Here is a 15942-nt window from a genome sequence, read left to right on the forward strand (position 1 = left end):
GCCCGGGAAACCCAGATCTGGGGAGTCTTCACTGCAGGGAAGTGGGGTGCTTCACCTCATCCTTTCCCCCACACAGCCCCAATCTTCCTTTTGTTCGCTTGCACACTCCCCCCACCCCCCCGCCAGGGATGGTCCCTGGAGTCTGGTCCCCCATGCTGACCTTTAGACAGGGCACCCTTTCAGGAACTCTGCCCCACTGAAGCTGGCGCCTAGGCTTCTGGAACATTCTGAGGGTCCACTCTGCCAAGTGTCCTGCTGCGGCAGATGCTGCCGTCTCAGTGCAGGCAGTGGGAGGGCCTAGCAGCCCCCACAGGCATGAAGGGGCTCCCAGGGGGCGATGCTGACCAGGAGGGCTGGGATCAGGCACTGGGGCTCCTAAGGCGCTTGCTCTGCTGGCAGCCTAGGTGCCTCGAGGCCCTGCAGTGGTGGGGAGCAAGGGCTTGGCACCCCATCCTCCAGCAGACACCACGGGGGTGTCGGAACCGAGACTTGTTTGGAGCTGCACAAACCCAGGCTGCTCTTTTATAGGACTGGGCCACGCCCGGTAGGACTCAGAGCTGACTCCTGACTCTGCTCAGTCCCTCCTAGGGGGGCCTTGGGGACCCTCAGGGGTGTGCCTGCAGCCAGCCATGTTCAAGGAAGTACTTTAGCCCCTGTACTAGCTTTCTGGCCCTCTTAAGTTTATCTGTTATGTTTAGGCAAAATACAGGAAAGGCTGATTGCCCAGGGCCTGAGTGCCAGGCAGGCAGCTGCTTGCCTTGTTTGCAGATGACAATCCAGACCTCGGTGCCAATCTCCGCACCACATCCAGTCCCTGAGCACTTCCAGGTGTGACCCTAAACAGACAACAAACAGAAGTCCCTGAACTAAATAGAGGAACGGGGAGAAGGGACTCCCTGGCAAGAGAGAACCAGGCAGTGAATGCCCAGCACCCGGGCACCAAGACATCCACAACGGGCAGCCAGCACACCCATGCCTCCAGGACGTTCCACCTGGCCAGGGGACAGTCCCACTGTCCCTGAGCCAGAGTGTCTGGCTCACCTGTCTTTCAGGCGAGAAGTGGGGGCTCCCAAGGCACCCCTGACCATTGGCTGCTTGGCACAGGAACATGGCTAAAGAGTGCCCCAGTTGGAGCAATAGCACAGCGGGTAGGGCATTTGCCTTGCACTTGGCCGACCCGGATTCGATTCCCAGCATCCCATATGGTCCCCTGAGCACCGCCATAAGTAATTCCTGAGTGCAGAGCCAGGAGTAACCCCTGTGCATCACCGCATCGCCAGGTGTGACCCAAAAAAGCAAAAAAAAAAAAAAAAGAGTGCCCCAGTTTCCCCACAGCTGTGAGGCTGCCCAGTTCCTTAGAATGGCTGGACAGGGTGGAAGAGCTCTGGGGAGTGGCCCTAGGAATCACACGCAGGAAGGCAGGGCCAGAGACACAGGTGACTACATGTCCACACCCTCACAGAAGTGTGGGTGAATTCATACCCTCACAGATGCACAGGTGAACTCAAACACAACACATAGATAAACTGATACTCACACCCTCAGGCCCGTAGGTGAACTCACATCACACCCTCAGACGCATGAGTGAACTCACACTCATACCCTTAGACATGTGGTAAACTCATACTCATACCTTTACACACGCGGGTGAGCTCACACTCATACCCTCAGACCTGCAGGTGAACTCACACTCATACCCTCAGACACACAGGTGAGCTTACACTCATGTCCTCAGACACGCGGGTGAGTTCACACTCATACACTCAGGTGTAGGGGTGAACTCACACACCCTCAGTCATGCAGCGAATTCACATTCATACCCTCAGGTGTGGGGTTGAATTCATACCCTCACCCTCACAAGACAGCCCACACTTACACACACACATGCACACACATACACACACCTATACTCTCTGAAGTAGCATCTCTGGGCCCCACGTCTCGCCTGCAGGCCCCCACGTCTTGCCTCATATGGCCACATGAGGGCAGCTATACTCTCATCTCTTACAGTATTTGGGTGACGCCCTGAGCCTGGGTCAGGTGGGATCCCTGCCCACGATACCCAACAGTCAGTGCGGAGCCTGTCTTGGCAAACGTGCTGGTCCTTTCTACTGACGTGTTTGTAGGCATCAAGCTAACCCTGGCCCCACTTCCTCTCCACCCCGTCCTGCCCCCACCTGGAAGTACATTTTTCTGGTTTTGCCTTTTGGGAGTGCTCAGAGGGCCCGGAACACCCCTACGATGCTTGGGCCAACTTGACCCTGGCAATGCTGTGCTGCTTGGGCCCAGCAGTGCTCAGAGCAACCATGAGGTGTGGGGGTGAATTGGTGCTTCTGGACCCCACCCCCCAAGTATCTCTCTGGCCTTGGACCCTGCCTTTCTCCTGGGCAGGCAGTGTCTTGGCAGCCTGGGCGTGGGTTTGTGTTCTACTTGCTGGCCCTGCTTAGATGTTCTTGGCCAGTGTTTCTGGAAGGATCTGGTTGACGTGGAAGGTTAGCTATGATTGGTGCTGGGCCCGTGCGACCTTGTACTTTAATGACTACCAGAGTCATTTCCTTCCATGGTGGCAGTCACGGCTGGGTCACACACTTGGTCATGGCACCAGGGACCCTCTGAGATCACTGCAAGCAATGTTTTGTGGCCTTTGCATCAAGCCGTATCATCCTGTCTGTAATTGCATGGTGTGTGCGTTCCATGTGCGTGCCTGTGTGCGTGCCTGCTGTGTGCTGCATCATGTCGTTCTGTGTGTGTTGCATGTGTGCAGAGGACTGTCCTGTAGCTGGGAATCTGCCCGGGTTGAAGGCAGCCCCGGACACAGTCTTGGGTCTGGCCGTGCACCTCGCCAGGCCCTTGGGGAATGGACAGCTTCATCAGCTCTCTGAAGCTTTAGCCAGGACAACAAAAGCTCCCGGAAACCCCACGCAGGTCTCTCTGGGTTGTTGGGCGCATGGTCATAGGCACTGGGACGCCAAGCAGTGCCCGTGTTCCCTCCCCCAGAGGGAGTCAGAGCTCTGGGTAGCCTTGTGGAGGATGGTGCCTGACCTTGGACAACTGCACCTTATCTGGGATGTGGGTAATAATAGGACAGCGTAACAACTCAACTCCCCTGCAGCTCTGTGTGGAGACACTTGCACAGTGCCGGGTTCCAACAAACACCTCGTGCCCCCGAGGTGTGGATTTCAGTGCTGTCAGGGGTCAGCTCCCAGATGCCCACCCCAACCCATCTCCTCCCCAGGAGATGTGCCCTGTAGGTGCACGTGAGCCTGTGAGCATGTACATGTGTTCCTGTGTACGCACAAGAACACTTGTGCATGTATGTACATGTATGCCTGTTTACATGCATGAGCCCATGTATATGCATGCATGTATACACATGCCAATGGACGAACATGTATGTCTGTGAGCACACATGAGCCTTGTGCATATGTGTCTTATAAGCTTTGTGCATATTGTGCGGATGAACCTCTTGCATATCTGTGCACACACGTGTCTTTACCACAGTGGTGCCTGCGTCCGGTGCTTCCCTCTGGTTAAAACACTCCCTGAATGCCACACCCTCACTTCCTCAGGACACTAGTTTCTGTTAGAGGGTCCCAGGCTGTTGGGGATGCAAGAGTGATGATGTGCTTGTTTCAGGATAAGGGGCGCGCTTCCACCCCAGCCTCCCTCTCAGAGCCACTGACAGGAGGCGAGCTTGCAGGAAAAGCTCTTCCTTGTGTCCTAGAGTCGGGCACAGGCCTGTGAGTTGCCAGCAGGGACGGCGCATCCCCATGGTAGTCCCCTCACCTGTGTTCCTGTCACTCCGGGCTGCCCCCCTGCAGCACGTGGTTGCCGGTGAGCAGTGCCCTGCAGGAACCCCATCCCAGGCTGGCCCAGTGACCTTGCTTCTTGGCTGTGAGATCACAGCCTCCTGATCAAAGCAGTACAAGCAAAGGAGACACCATTAGCAGCAAGACTGGTGAAGTCAGGGTGGCCTGTGGGTGGCCCAGTGGAGGGCAGAGCCCAGATGGCAGGGTCCTGGGTCAGCCTGACAGACTCCCTGAGCACTTCCAGGGACCTCCTAGGTGGCCCAGGTCCTGGGGGTGCCTCTGTGGGGGCTGCAGGCCAGATGGGCTCCTTTCTGTGGGTGGCTCTGCACCTGTGCTGCCTAGAGGAGGAGGAGGAGGAGCCGGGAGGCAGGGATGTGGTGGGCAGGTGCTGTCTGTGCCCTGGAGCTGGCCCTCCTTACCCCAGGCCTGTCCACACTCAGAGCCGCCGCCCCATGGGTCAGAGTGGGGCTCCAGGAGCATCCTGCCGCCAGGCCATGCACGGGCAGCTTCTGGGCACGTATTCCCAGGCTGTCCCTGCCTGCACCAGCAAGGACCTCCCAAGTGGCAGGACTGGGTGCAGCAGGGAGGGCCGGTCTGTTGGTGGCTCCCCGGGATTGTGGGGGTGGGATGGGGTACCGGGGAGAGCGCTCCCTCACTCACCGCCTTCAGGCCGTCTCCTGGCATGTCTTTACAGCCCTGCCGTCAGCCTTGCATCTGACCTCTCCTGGGAGTGGGCGGGAGGACCCCACAGGCACTCGGGGGTGGAGAGACCCCGACCTAGAAGTGAGCAGGGGACCGAGGGCTGCATGGAGGCCACTGGGACAGGACAGCCAGGGCTAGACAGTCCTCACCCCTCAACTCTCCTCACCCCTCATGGCTCCTCACACACCTCCTCACTCTTCCCTTCTCCTCACACCTCATTTCTCCTCACCCCTCATCCCTTCTCGCCCCTCCTCACTCCTCCTCCTTAGTCCTCACTGCTCCTCATTTTTCCTCATCTCTCCTCACTCTGCTTCCCTCATCCCTCACTTTTTTTTCTTTTTGGGTCACACCCAGCGATGCTCAGGGGTTACTCCTGGCTTTGCACTCAGGAATTGCTCCTGGCAGTGCTTGGGGGACCATATGGGATGCCGGAGATCGAACCCGGGTTGGCCGCGTGCAAGGCAAACGCCCTACCCACTGTGCTATCGCTCTGGCCCCTCATCCCTCACTCTTCACCCTACCTCACTCCTAACCCTGCATAGCTCCTCATCCCTCTGCACCTCTCTTCACCCCTCTTCATTCCTCCTCACCCATCATCCCTCCTCAACCCCATCCCTCGTCTTTCCTCCTCACCCCTCCTGCCTCCTCCTTTCTCCTCACTCCTCCTCACCTGACCTCCTGACTCCTCCTTTCTCCTCACTCCTCCTGCCTCCTCCTTTCTCCTCACTCCTCCTCACCCCTCCTGCCTCCTCCTTTCTCCTCACTCCTCCTCACCCCTCCTGACTCCTCCTTTCTCCTCACTCCTCCTCACCCCTCCTGACTCCTCCTTTCTCCTCACTCCTCCTCACCCCTCCTGACTCCTCCTTTCTCCTCACTCCTCCTCACCCCTCCTGACTCCTCCTTTCTCCTCAATCCTCCTCACCCCTCATGGCTCCTCACTCCTCATTCCTTCTCATCCCTCATTGCTCCTCACACCTCCTCACCCCATATTCCTCCTCATTCCTCCTCACCCCTCCTGGCTCCTCGCTGCCCGTGTCTCTCTCTCTCTCTCTCTCTCTCTCTCTCTCTCTCTCTCTCTCTCTCTCTCTCTCTCTCATTCCTCCTCACCCTCTCCCTCGACCCTAGACGGCTCTGTCCCTAGTCAGGCTTCTCTCTGGGGCCTCGCCCCAAAGCGCAGGGCGTCCTGCTGGCCGGGGGCCGGGGGACAGTCCGGGCTCGAGGGCGGTGGGAGGGGACGGCCGGGACCGGGAAGAAGGCCGGCGGGTGCCTTCCCCGCCGCGCGAACGAGTCCGGCGGCAGCAGGTGAGGTCACGTGGGAAGGCGGGGCGGGGCGGGGCCTCGGCGGGGCGGGGCCGGGGCGGGCCCGACTGGCCGCCGCGTGGGAGGCGCGGCCCGGGGGCGGGGCGGGGGCGTGTGCTGGGCGTGTCCGGGGCGGGGCGGGGCGGGGCGTGTCCGGGGCGGCCCCGGGCGACGCGCGCCCCGCCCGGCGCCTCAGTCCGGCGCGGCGTCGGCGGGAGCGACGGCTGTGCCCCGGGAGCGCGGCGGCCCTCGCGGCGCGGAGTGGCCGGAGCGTGGCCATGCCCACCAACTTCACGGTGGTGCCCGTGGAGGCGCGGGCCGACGGCGGCGAGGCGGGGGAGGCGGAGCGGACGGAGGCGCCCCCCGAGGACCACGAGCCCGACGGCCCGGGCGCGGGTGAGCGCGGCCGCACCTGCCCGGCCGCCGGACAAAGGCGGCGCGGGGCGGGGGAGGGGCGCGTGCGGCCCCTCGGCGCGCGCCGGCCCGTGGGGGCCCCCGCCGGCCCGGCGGGGCAGCGGCCACGGAGGGCGGCCCGCGGGGCCCGGAGGCTGCTCCCGGGGGGTCACGGCCAGAGGGCAGCCGGCCCCGCGGGACGGCCCCCGCCGGCCAGGCCGCCCGGCCCTGGCCCTGGAGGCCGTTTCTAGCACTTTCACTTTCTCTTGGGGCCACTTCCTCCAGCTCCATCCCCCAGACTGGGGTGGCCCCTGCCAGGGCCTCCTGCAGTGGGCTGGGCAGGCAGGGGCCAGCGCGGGGCTCTTGGGGCGTGGGGGGGGACAGGGGGCCGAGGGCCAGGCCCTGGGCGCCTTGGCAAGTCGCCCCTCTGATGCCCTGTCTGGGCACAGGGCACCCACAGGGGGTGGTCCGGGAGGGGGCTGAGCAGAGGTGAAGGCACAGCCCCCTGCCCCCACCCCAGCTGTGGCCTGAGCCCCCAAGAAGGGGTGGGCACGTCTGGTGTGACCACACCTCCTCCGGTGTCCCGGGCAGCCCTGGCCTGACCACAGAACTCTGCTGCACGGGGGGCGGCCACAGGAGCTCGCAACTCCTCATCTTGGTGGTCTTCCCCCAGGGCCGCCGGCTACTCCCCCCTGGACCAGGGCCGGGGTACACGCCGCTGCTGTCTCGTCTCTGACCCTCCCTTGCCCTCGTTCAGGTCTCGCGCTCTGCCCCCACTCAGGGCTGACCCTCTTTCTCTGCTGGGGGTGACCCTCCTCTTTTCCTGCTGGGGGTGACCCTTGCTTGGGCCTGGCTGTCCCTGCTCCACTTGCCTGGACCCTCCTTGCCCGAGAGCTCAGGCTCTCTAGCACCTGGGTGGGTCCTGGATGGTCTGAGCACCCTCACGGTGGGCTGGGCCTGGTGGGCTCTGCTTCCACACCCCAGGAGCGAGTGGCAGGAGGGACAGACCGTCCTGTGGGTGGCACAGTGGCTGCTGTGCTTCACAGATGCGCCTCAGCCGTGTGTGGACGTGTCTGGAGAGCCTGTGCTGTGTGACAGAGGACAGACGCCAAGTCCTGACCTTGAACTAGCCTTGACCCGCTCGGGCGGAAACTTTAGAGATGACTGGTCCACCCCGGGGGGCTTATAGGAGCTGGGGGCCAGCCCCGGGGCACAGGCTTAAGTGCAGCCCGGCACGAGCAGTAGGGGCTCTGCCCACTGTCCCTCTCTCCCCAGCAGGCTCCCAGAGCACCTCCCTGGGGTGCTCCCTCTCTGGTGGCCAGACCATGCTATGTTCTGTCCCGTGGTGCCTGGCGCTGCCGTGAGGACAGTCATGTCCAGGCCAGCACGCTGGCCCTGGGAAGATAGCTCCCCGAGGGCCAGGGAGTGTACTCAGGACACTCTGATCTCCAGGAGCCGGGGGTGGGGGTTGCCCCACCGACTCTGGGGATCCCATCTGGCTCCTCTTTCCAGCGGGGCAGGTGTGTGCGACGGCCTGGCAGCCACAGGGTGGGAGCTGAGTGGGGGGCCAGGGAACAGGCCTCCCCACCCCCTACCACACCTGTCCTGCTGCCGCATCCTCCCCCCACCCCGGACTACTGTCCCATCAGGCCAGGTCCTTCTGTGCAGATCCTTCCCGTGGCGTGGCTGTCCACCACTGGTGGCCCCCAGCACGGCTTCCCACATCCATGGCCCCCGCGTGGCTGCCTCCCGTCCCTGGCCCCTGGCGTGGCTGCCCGCCATCCGTGGCCCCTGGCGTGGCTGCCCACCATCCCTGGCCCCTGGCGTGGCTGCCCACCATCCAAGGCCCCTGGCGTGGCTGCCCACCATCCGTGGCCCCTGGCGTGGCTGCCCGCCGTCCCTGGCCCCTGGCGTGGCCGCCCACCGTCCCTGGCCCCTGGCGTGACTGCCCACCATCCGTGGCCCCTGGCGTGGCTGCCCACTGTTCATGTCCCCAGTACAGCTGCCTAATCTGTGTGGCCCCGGCGGGGCTGCCTCACCGTCTGTGGTCTCAGCCTGGTGGCTGGCAGACTGCTTGCTGTAGGATGGGACATGCCCTTGATATATGGGCCCAGCCTCAGTGAAGTGTGGGGAGGGACAGGTGCCACTGGTCTGGTCCCAGCCTCACCTTTGAGCGAGCTGTCTGCCCTCAAGGGACTGTGCTTGGTGTTGGGACAAAGTGCCTTCCGGGGGGCCTCCTAAGCTGTGGGCTGGGATACCCTGTTAGCAAGTGTGAGGGGCAGGCTGGAATGGAGTAGGGGGACCGGGGACCTTGCTGGGGACTTCGCTGTGCTAGGGCAGCTCAGAGTCCAGGCACAGCTGGTGCCATGCACATGACTTTGAGCATGCATGTGTGCATGGGCAGGTTTGTGCTTGCTTGTGTGCAAGGACGTACGTATGGCTCCTCTGGTGTGTACATGTGTGCATGTCTGCTCCTGTGTACGTGGGTGTGTGTGTGTCCAGGGTGCCCCTGACCTAGGCAGGGCAGCTGAGGTGGGACCTGTCCATGATGGCAGGGTCAGTGTCCTTGAGACCCCTGTGTCCTGGGTTATAGCTGGGCGCCTGTGTGTACGGGTGTGTACTCATCTGCTCCTTCATACATGTCTGCTCCTGTGTACACATTTGTTTCTGTGTGCACGTGTGTGTGCATTCTGTATCCACATGTGTGCATGTCAGCTCCTGTGTGTTGTGCTGTGAACGCTCTCTCCCAGGAATCTGAGCGGGAGTTCCACTTCCTTCTCAGGTCCCCAGGTCTCTGTACTGTGTGGGTACCGTGGGAGCGGAGCTGTTGTTGGGGTGTAGGGACCAGCCAGTCCCCTCCGGGAGGACAGTGCCCCCGAGCGCTGCGCACTGGCCAGGGGCCTCTCGAGGGGCTCTGGTGGAAGCGGGGGTATTTGGAGTGGGCCCAGCTGTCAACATGGATGGCTGCAGTCTGCAGATGTGACCTGCCATGGGAACAGCGGGGCATCTAACGGACAGAGAGAAGCTGTCTGCTGTCAGCACCCTGAAGGGGTCTGTGTTGTGTGTCCCCACTCCAGATCCACCTCTCTGTGCCGGAGGCTGCCGTGTGTTGGGCTGGGGGCACACTCACCCTGAGATGGGCACACAGGTCCCAGCTGCGGCTGGGATTTCCCCTGGTACCTGGTGCCTGAGCCAACTGGTGAGGGCCACTGTCTGGGAAACCCTGGGGCTCTTGCATTGGGGCTCAGGTGTCCTCGGCCTTATCACTGTCCAGTTGGGCCATGGCGTCCCAGCTGCACTGGGGACAGGAAGTCCAGGGTCCCTCTAACACAGGCAGGCATGATGGCAGGGCCAGTGTCCCTGAGACCCCTGTGTCCTGGGTGACGACTGGGCTGAGCAGGCTGACTCAGGGACAGGTGCCCGTGCTATGGGTGTGAGGGTGTGATGTAGGTTGGGGTGTCAGAGGCAGATAAGTGTCTCCAGCGGGCACCAGGACTGGGCATCGGGGGTACCTGCAGGGTTGAGGGGAGGGGGAAGAGGAGAGAGGAGCAGGGTGCACGATGGGCAGGGAGGGGAAGGGCGGCAGTGATGGAGCGCAGCTGACACTGCTGGATCCGGCACTCCCTGTACCCAGCTGTGGTCTGGTCCTAGCAGATAAAGGCCGGCCTTGGTGCCCAGCTCTCCATGTTGGCAGGTGGCCGTGAAGCAGCCCAGCCCGCAGCGCCCTGTGCATGGCCACTGCAGTGAGGGGGGTGTTCCCGGAGTCACATTCTGGGGCTTTCCTGGGGCAGGGGGGCTCCCTGCAGGAGCATGAGTCCATCTACACTGACACTTGGGGTTGGAGCAGCTCTTGGCTCTCTGCCTGGGCTGCTACTCTGGCCTGTGCTGTGCCTGGTCGCCAGTGGCTGGGGGGGGCCTGGGGTGAGTCCCGAGTGCGTGGTTTCTCCAGGCCGGCCTGTCTTCCAGGCACCATGGTTGCCCCTGTTGGCTCAGGGTGCCCGGAGGTTGCGGATGGGCTCTGAAGCACGGGAACGGTCACGAGGAGGTGGGTGGGGAGGATGGCCACTGGGGAGGATCAGGTGAGGCTGGAACCTGGGAGGGAAGTGCCGGGCTGTTCTCGGGTCTCAGCTGTCCCCCGACGGAGGGCCCACATCAGTAACAGGAGCCAGCCCTCGGGACCAGGGGTCTGGGTCGCTGGCACCATCTGAGCCCTGGCACTCAGGATGCTTGTCACCATGTACAAACCAGGGACTGGCACCACCAATAGCTGCAGAGGGTGTGGTGCTCCGGTTCCAGGGACAGGTATCATCTGGAAAGTTCTGTGTTCCTCTTGAGAAGCTTTCTGAATAAGGGTCCTTCAAGTCAGGTATGTGTATGTGTGTGCTGTGTGCTGCGTGTTAGAGTGTGTTGCTGTGGTGCCTGCTTCTCTGATGCCGTGTGTCCACAACATTTTCTTGTGCACAGTGTAGGTATCACTGACTCTGCCCTCCTACAGTGACCCTTATCCTGACCCGGGGGCTCTTGGAGACAAGAGGGAGGCTCCAGGTCCTATAAGGAGGCACAGTCCCCTTATAGCTGTATGGAGCTGATGCCTATTTGGGGTGCCACTGGGGGTGGGGCTGGGTACCTCCAGCAGTGAGGTCTGTGGTCCCCGGGGGACAGGCTCCCAGCACTCAGCTTGGGAGGCCACAGTGCCTGTACCTTGGAGGATCAGGGTAAGCATCTGCGTCGAATCTTGTCCTGGTGGCCGTGGGGTGGAGTAGGGTGGGAGGGGGATATCAGTGGTGGGCAGCCAAAAGAACAAGGTCTGGGACTCGACAGGTCTCCAGGCCATGGTCTCCAGGCTGTGATCTCTCAGGCCGTGATCTCTCAGGCCGTGGTCTCCAGGCAGTGACCTCTCAGGCCGTGATCTCTCAGGCCGTGGTCTCCAGGCCATGGTCTCTCAGGCCGTGGTCCTCAGACTCTGATGCCTCAGGCTGTGATCTCAGGCCGTGGTCTCTCAGGCCGTGGTCTCCAGACTGTGATCTCTGAGGTCATGGTCTCTCAGATGTGATCTCTCAGGCTGTGGTCTCTCAGGACGTGGTCTCCAGGATGTGATCTCTCAGGCTGTGGTCTCTCAGGCTGTGGTCTCTCAGGCTGTGGTCTCCAGGATGTGATCTCTCGGCTGTGGTCTCTGGGCCCCGTAGTCTCCAGGCTGTGGTCTTTCAGGCATGGTCTCTAGGCCAGGCCTCCAGGCTGTGTTTCGCAGGCTGTGGTCCTGCCAGCCAAGATCTCTCAGACCATGGTCTCGCTGGCTGTGATTTCTCAGACCAGATTCTGCCAGCTGTGGCCCTGCCTTCCGTGGCCCTGCCGGGTCCCACCCTTGCCTGCCTGGGTGGGTCCCTGCGGGAGGGTCCTGCTGTTCTAGAAACTGGGAGGGGCCAGGTCTGTCTTCGCCCTGTGTGATGTGAGCTGTGAGCGCACTTGGCCTGCAGGTTGGTTCTCCCCGTGCCCCGCCGTGGGTCTGGGCTGCTGCCGAGACTGAGGCAGAGGGTCCTTGCTAGGCTGTGAGGTTGGGGCAGTGTTGCAGGGCTCTGGGACTTTCACGGGGCGGCTTCTGGGAGGTGACCCAGCCACAGGGCCCAGGGTGGTGTCCAGGCCTGGCTAAGCCCCAGATCCTACTTTGCCCCTTGGGGAGTCTCGGATGGGGGAAGAATGTCCGGTGCCTGGAGATCGCTCCTCTAGATGGGGCAGCTGTAACCCGAACCCCGGTGGGGTGGGGGATGGGCCCCACAGCTGACCACCCTGTCCAGGCCGCAGCCGGAACCGCTGAATTCCACTGCCCCCGCTTGTTCTCTGGACTGAGGCCTTGTCCTCCCACAGAACCTCTGTTTCCTGAGAGGGGGCTGCTCAGAAGAGGGGGCTGCTAAGACCCCCAGGCTTAGGCCTGGCCCCAAGCTGGCTTTGCCAGGGCACTGCCCTGCTGTGGGGTTGGCATCTGCCCTGACCCCCTAGTGCTCCCTCCCGTGTTCCTGGGCACTGAGTGAGTCAAGGGTGCGGGTGCTCGGGGAGAGGCCTCCGGGCCTCTCAGCTTGGTGGCTGGTGTGTGTCCCCGATGGGGGCTCCGGAACAGTGAATCATCACAGCCGAGCAAGCTTTGGGGGCTGGAGAGATGCTCCGGGTGGACACACAGACCTTGCACGGGGGGGCCTGTCTCTGTCCCCTCGCACCTGGCCCTGTGTGTGCAGGCTTGGGTTGGTGGGGAGCTGGTCTGAGAGGGGTGGGGGCCAGCCCTTGGCCTCCTGGGGGCCCCTGCAACCCCCACTCGAGGGTCCGGCCATAGGGGGTTCAGACCCTACAGGATCTGGAGGTCAGCATTTCTCTGGGGCCTGGGCTGGGTTAACCCCTGACCTCCAGCTCTGAGTCGGGTTAAACATGGCTTTGCAGGCCATTGGCAGAGAGGAGCTTGGACATGGATCTGGCGCAGTCCCCTGTGTGGCTCTCAGCCTCCCTGGGGCTCTGTGACTGTCCCTCTGCCAGCGTTTGTTCTTGGGGGTAAGTGGGCGTGAGCCTGGCCACCGTGGGCTGGCCCCAATGAGTGGCCTCTGAGTTCTGGACAGCTGTGAGGATGGTGCTGTGCCGTGGTCGTCCGGGACAGGGCATCAGGGCTCAGTGGGGGCTGTCCCGGGGTTCAGGATGGCGGCATTGACTCCCTCAAGGTAGCCTCCCCCCAGGTGGCCCTCGCACGCCCTGCTGTCCCCAGACTGATGGAGGGCCTGCCTCGTGCTGCCGGGTCTCTGGGCGTCCCTGTTCCCCCACGTGCCGCTGGGTCTCACTGGGTGCCCCTCTCCCTCCCATGTGCCTCTGGGTTTTACTCTGGGTGCCTCTGTCCCTGCCTCCCGCTGTGGAGCTAACGTGCACGTGTGACCTTCCTGCCCAGCTGTGCCCTTGGGCAGGAGGCCAGTGGGGGTCCTCAGTCCTGCTGCCCTTGGAGCTGTGTCCGTTGTCAATGTTGGGAGCACTTGAGTGGCTTTTGTCCGCTCAGCAGCTGACTGACCCACCTGAGTGCTCTGGTGTGGGGTCAGACGGAGCTGAGAGCAGGTGGGGGCCCTTCCAGCCAGTCGTCCAGACCAGGCCACACGGCGCTGTCCAGGCAAGACTCGGCTTTGTCCCGGGCATCCCCTGACCAGCTCCTTTTGTTTGCCTCGTGACCCTACCCCCACCACATGGTCCTTCTGGTCCCTGCAGTGCGACATGGCCATTGACTAGAGGAAGTCTGCCCTGCTCGGGTTTCTGTCCTTGCGGGGTGCCAGCAAGGCTGTGTGTCCTCTGCTGTGACCTCCCAGGCACCAGCAGCCCCTTCAGTGACTCGGGGCAGACAAGCGTGTGTCTGCCAGTGGCCCTGTGGTCTTGCTCCAGGAAGGTGCTTCTGGGTGGGGTCCCTCATCCCTGTGCCTCCCCTGTGCCACACTCTCATGTCCCCCCTCAAACACACACGTCCACACAGGCAGCATGTGATGGGCACACGCACAGTGCACTCACCTGCACAGGCTGCCGTGGCCCATGTGGCGGGCCCATGCTGGGGGGGTGTGCTGATCTGTGTTCAGCGGCATGCTGGGACGGAAGTGGCTTCATCCACATGACCTCCAGAGGGAGATCCAGGAGAAAGACCCTTGGTTTTATCTCCCGGTGCCCCTCCATAGAAAGGCCCCCACCCCCCACTGACTGTTTCTGCCTTGGCGCAGCCTCGCCTGGCTCCCCATCACTTGCTCCCCTGTGGGCAGACCTGAGGGCTCCTCCCCTCCCGCTCAGCAGAGGTGGCAGGTGACATGGAGGGACACCATGGGCTGTGGTTCCTGGGCTCTGACGTCCCTTGGGCCAGGAGTTTCCCGGGTAGCCTGACCCCTGTGCTCTGTGCCTTTCTGACCCGAGTCATGCGTGCAGGTGATGGGACCCCGAGGGAGAATAGCCCGTTCATCAACGTGGAGGTGGAGCGGGACAGCTCGCTGGACGGCAGGAACATGGCGCTCTTCGAGGTGGGTCCCAGGCGGGCGGGCTTGGCCTGCTCTGAGATGCGGCCGGCTGCTGCCCTCTGGGGTGACTGTCCTGACGCCCGCAGGAGGAGATGGACAGCAACCCCATGGTGTCCTCGCTGCTCAACAAGCTCGCCAACTACACCAACCTGAGCCAGGGCGTGGTGGAGCACGAGGAGGCCGAGGATAGCCGGCGGCGCCAGGCCAAGGTGGGCAGCCGGGGCTGACGTACCTGCTGAGGTCGGGGCAGGGCCTCCTCCCGTTGTGTGGCTGTCTTCTGTGGGACGCCCCTTGTTCTTGGGGGTGAAGCCTGCCCCGTGGCCTGGCTGGGGCCTCCGGGGCAGGCACGCCCTTCCTTAGCACAGCCGCCATGTTCCTCTGCAGAGCCCGCGCATGGGCACCTTCATTGGCGTCTACCTGCCGTGCCTCCAGAACATTCTGGGCGTGGTCCTCTTCCTGCGCCTGGCGTGGATCGTGGGCGCGGCCGGCGTGTTGGAGTCACTGCTCATTGTGTCCATGTGCTGCGCCTGTGTGAGTATCGGGTGCCCACAGGCGCGTTTGGCCCCAGCACCCGTTCCCCCACACCTGCCTCTGGTCACTCGGCACCCCTGCCTGCCTCGTACCCCTCCTCCTTGCTCACAGGGGTGTGCAGCTGTGCTCATAGCTCTGCCCTGGCCCCACCCTGAGCACTGACTTGCTGGTGCCCCAGGACCTTTGCAGCCCCCTCTCCTGCTCGGATGATCCCTTCCCTTGCCCCCTGGCTGAGTCTAGTGTGGGAACATCTACCTCAGGCCAGTGGGGGCTGCTCACACCTGCAGGGATCCAGCAGCTGCTGCCCCGAGGCCTGTCCAAGGGTGGAGGATTGGGACACGCAGCTCAGCCCACGACATTGGATAGTCCCAACACCCATGGGCATCGGGAAGCTGCTCTCAGTGGGGTCCCCGTGAGTGCCAGGCCACCTGCAGGCACTCAGCCTGGGGTCAGTAGGGTGTGGATGGGATGTGCTTTGAGCTTCTTGACTGGGTCTCCCGCAGACGTTCTTGTCAGGAGTGGGGAGGTGCTGGGGCTCCCTGAACCCCATTCGGAAGCCCTCTGACCCCCCTTCTGTCTCTGCAGACGATGCTGACAGCCATTTCCATGAGTGCCATCGCCACGAACGGCGTGGTGCCAGGTGAGTGCGGGCGGCTTGGGCAGGGCTCCCCTCTCCCCTCCCCGCCCCAGGCCTGGCCTGGAGGCTGTCATGGCATCACTCGGGACGGACACTGGCACTTGCCACGAGGCTGCTTCTGGCTTCCCCCTGCTCATGCCTTGTTCTCCGCAGCCTCTGATTCCTGGTCCTGGGGCCCTCCTGCAGGCTGGCTCCACCCCGTAATGTGCCCATAGTGGTGCCCATGTCTGGGTGGGTGTGGGGGGGCTCCATCCTGAGGACCTCTGTGGGCTGATTACAGGAGTAGGGGAGGCGGGCGAGGGTCAGGGTGGAGGAGCACCCTCAGAGTGGCCCCCACCAGTGTAGCTGGGCTTTCAGCTCTGCTTTGGGGGCACCTGGGGTCTCCCACCTCAGCCGCCTGGGGTCTCCTGGTTGCTCTCTGGTGGGGGGAGGTCAGGTCCATGAGCCTGGTCCCGGACTCCACAGAAGCTCCCATGGCTGTTTTTAGGCCTGTGGGAGTGGGGGGAGGTCTCTGCCCAGAGATGTCCACTGAGGTCTGCTTTCTCTCGGTCTCTGCGTG

At 62.9% G+C, this 15942-nt stretch overlaps 1 protein-coding gene across 2 annotated transcripts in view; it reads left to right on the forward strand.

Annotated features, from left to right (window-relative positions):
• Positions 1-15942, forward strand: part of SLC12A7 (solute carrier family 12 member 7) — a 45240-nt gene that overhangs the window by 11148 nt on the left and 18150 nt on the right. Inside the window, exons 1-5 of one of the 2 annotated variants that reach the window (XM_055147467.1) lie at positions 6024-6206; positions 14127-14218; positions 14302-14424; positions 14600-14746; positions 15332-15386. In XM_055147467.1, coding sequence (XP_055003442.1) covers positions 6089-6206; positions 14127-14218; positions 14302-14424; positions 14600-14746; positions 15332-15386 — 535 coding nt within the window. In that variant the 5' untranslated portion in view covers positions 6024-6088. Of the gene's footprint in view, positions 1-6023; positions 6207-14126; positions 14219-14301; positions 14425-14599; positions 14747-15331; positions 15387-15942 lie in introns of those variants that run through there. The other variant, XM_055147459.1, reaches the window with a different exon arrangement.

This window comes from Sorex araneus, chromosome 1 (assembly GCF_027595985.1).
Source record: "Sorex araneus isolate mSorAra2 chromosome 1, mSorAra2.pri, whole genome shotgun sequence".
Taxonomy (NCBI): domain Eukaryota; kingdom Metazoa; phylum Chordata; class Mammalia; order Eulipotyphla; family Soricidae; genus Sorex; species Sorex araneus.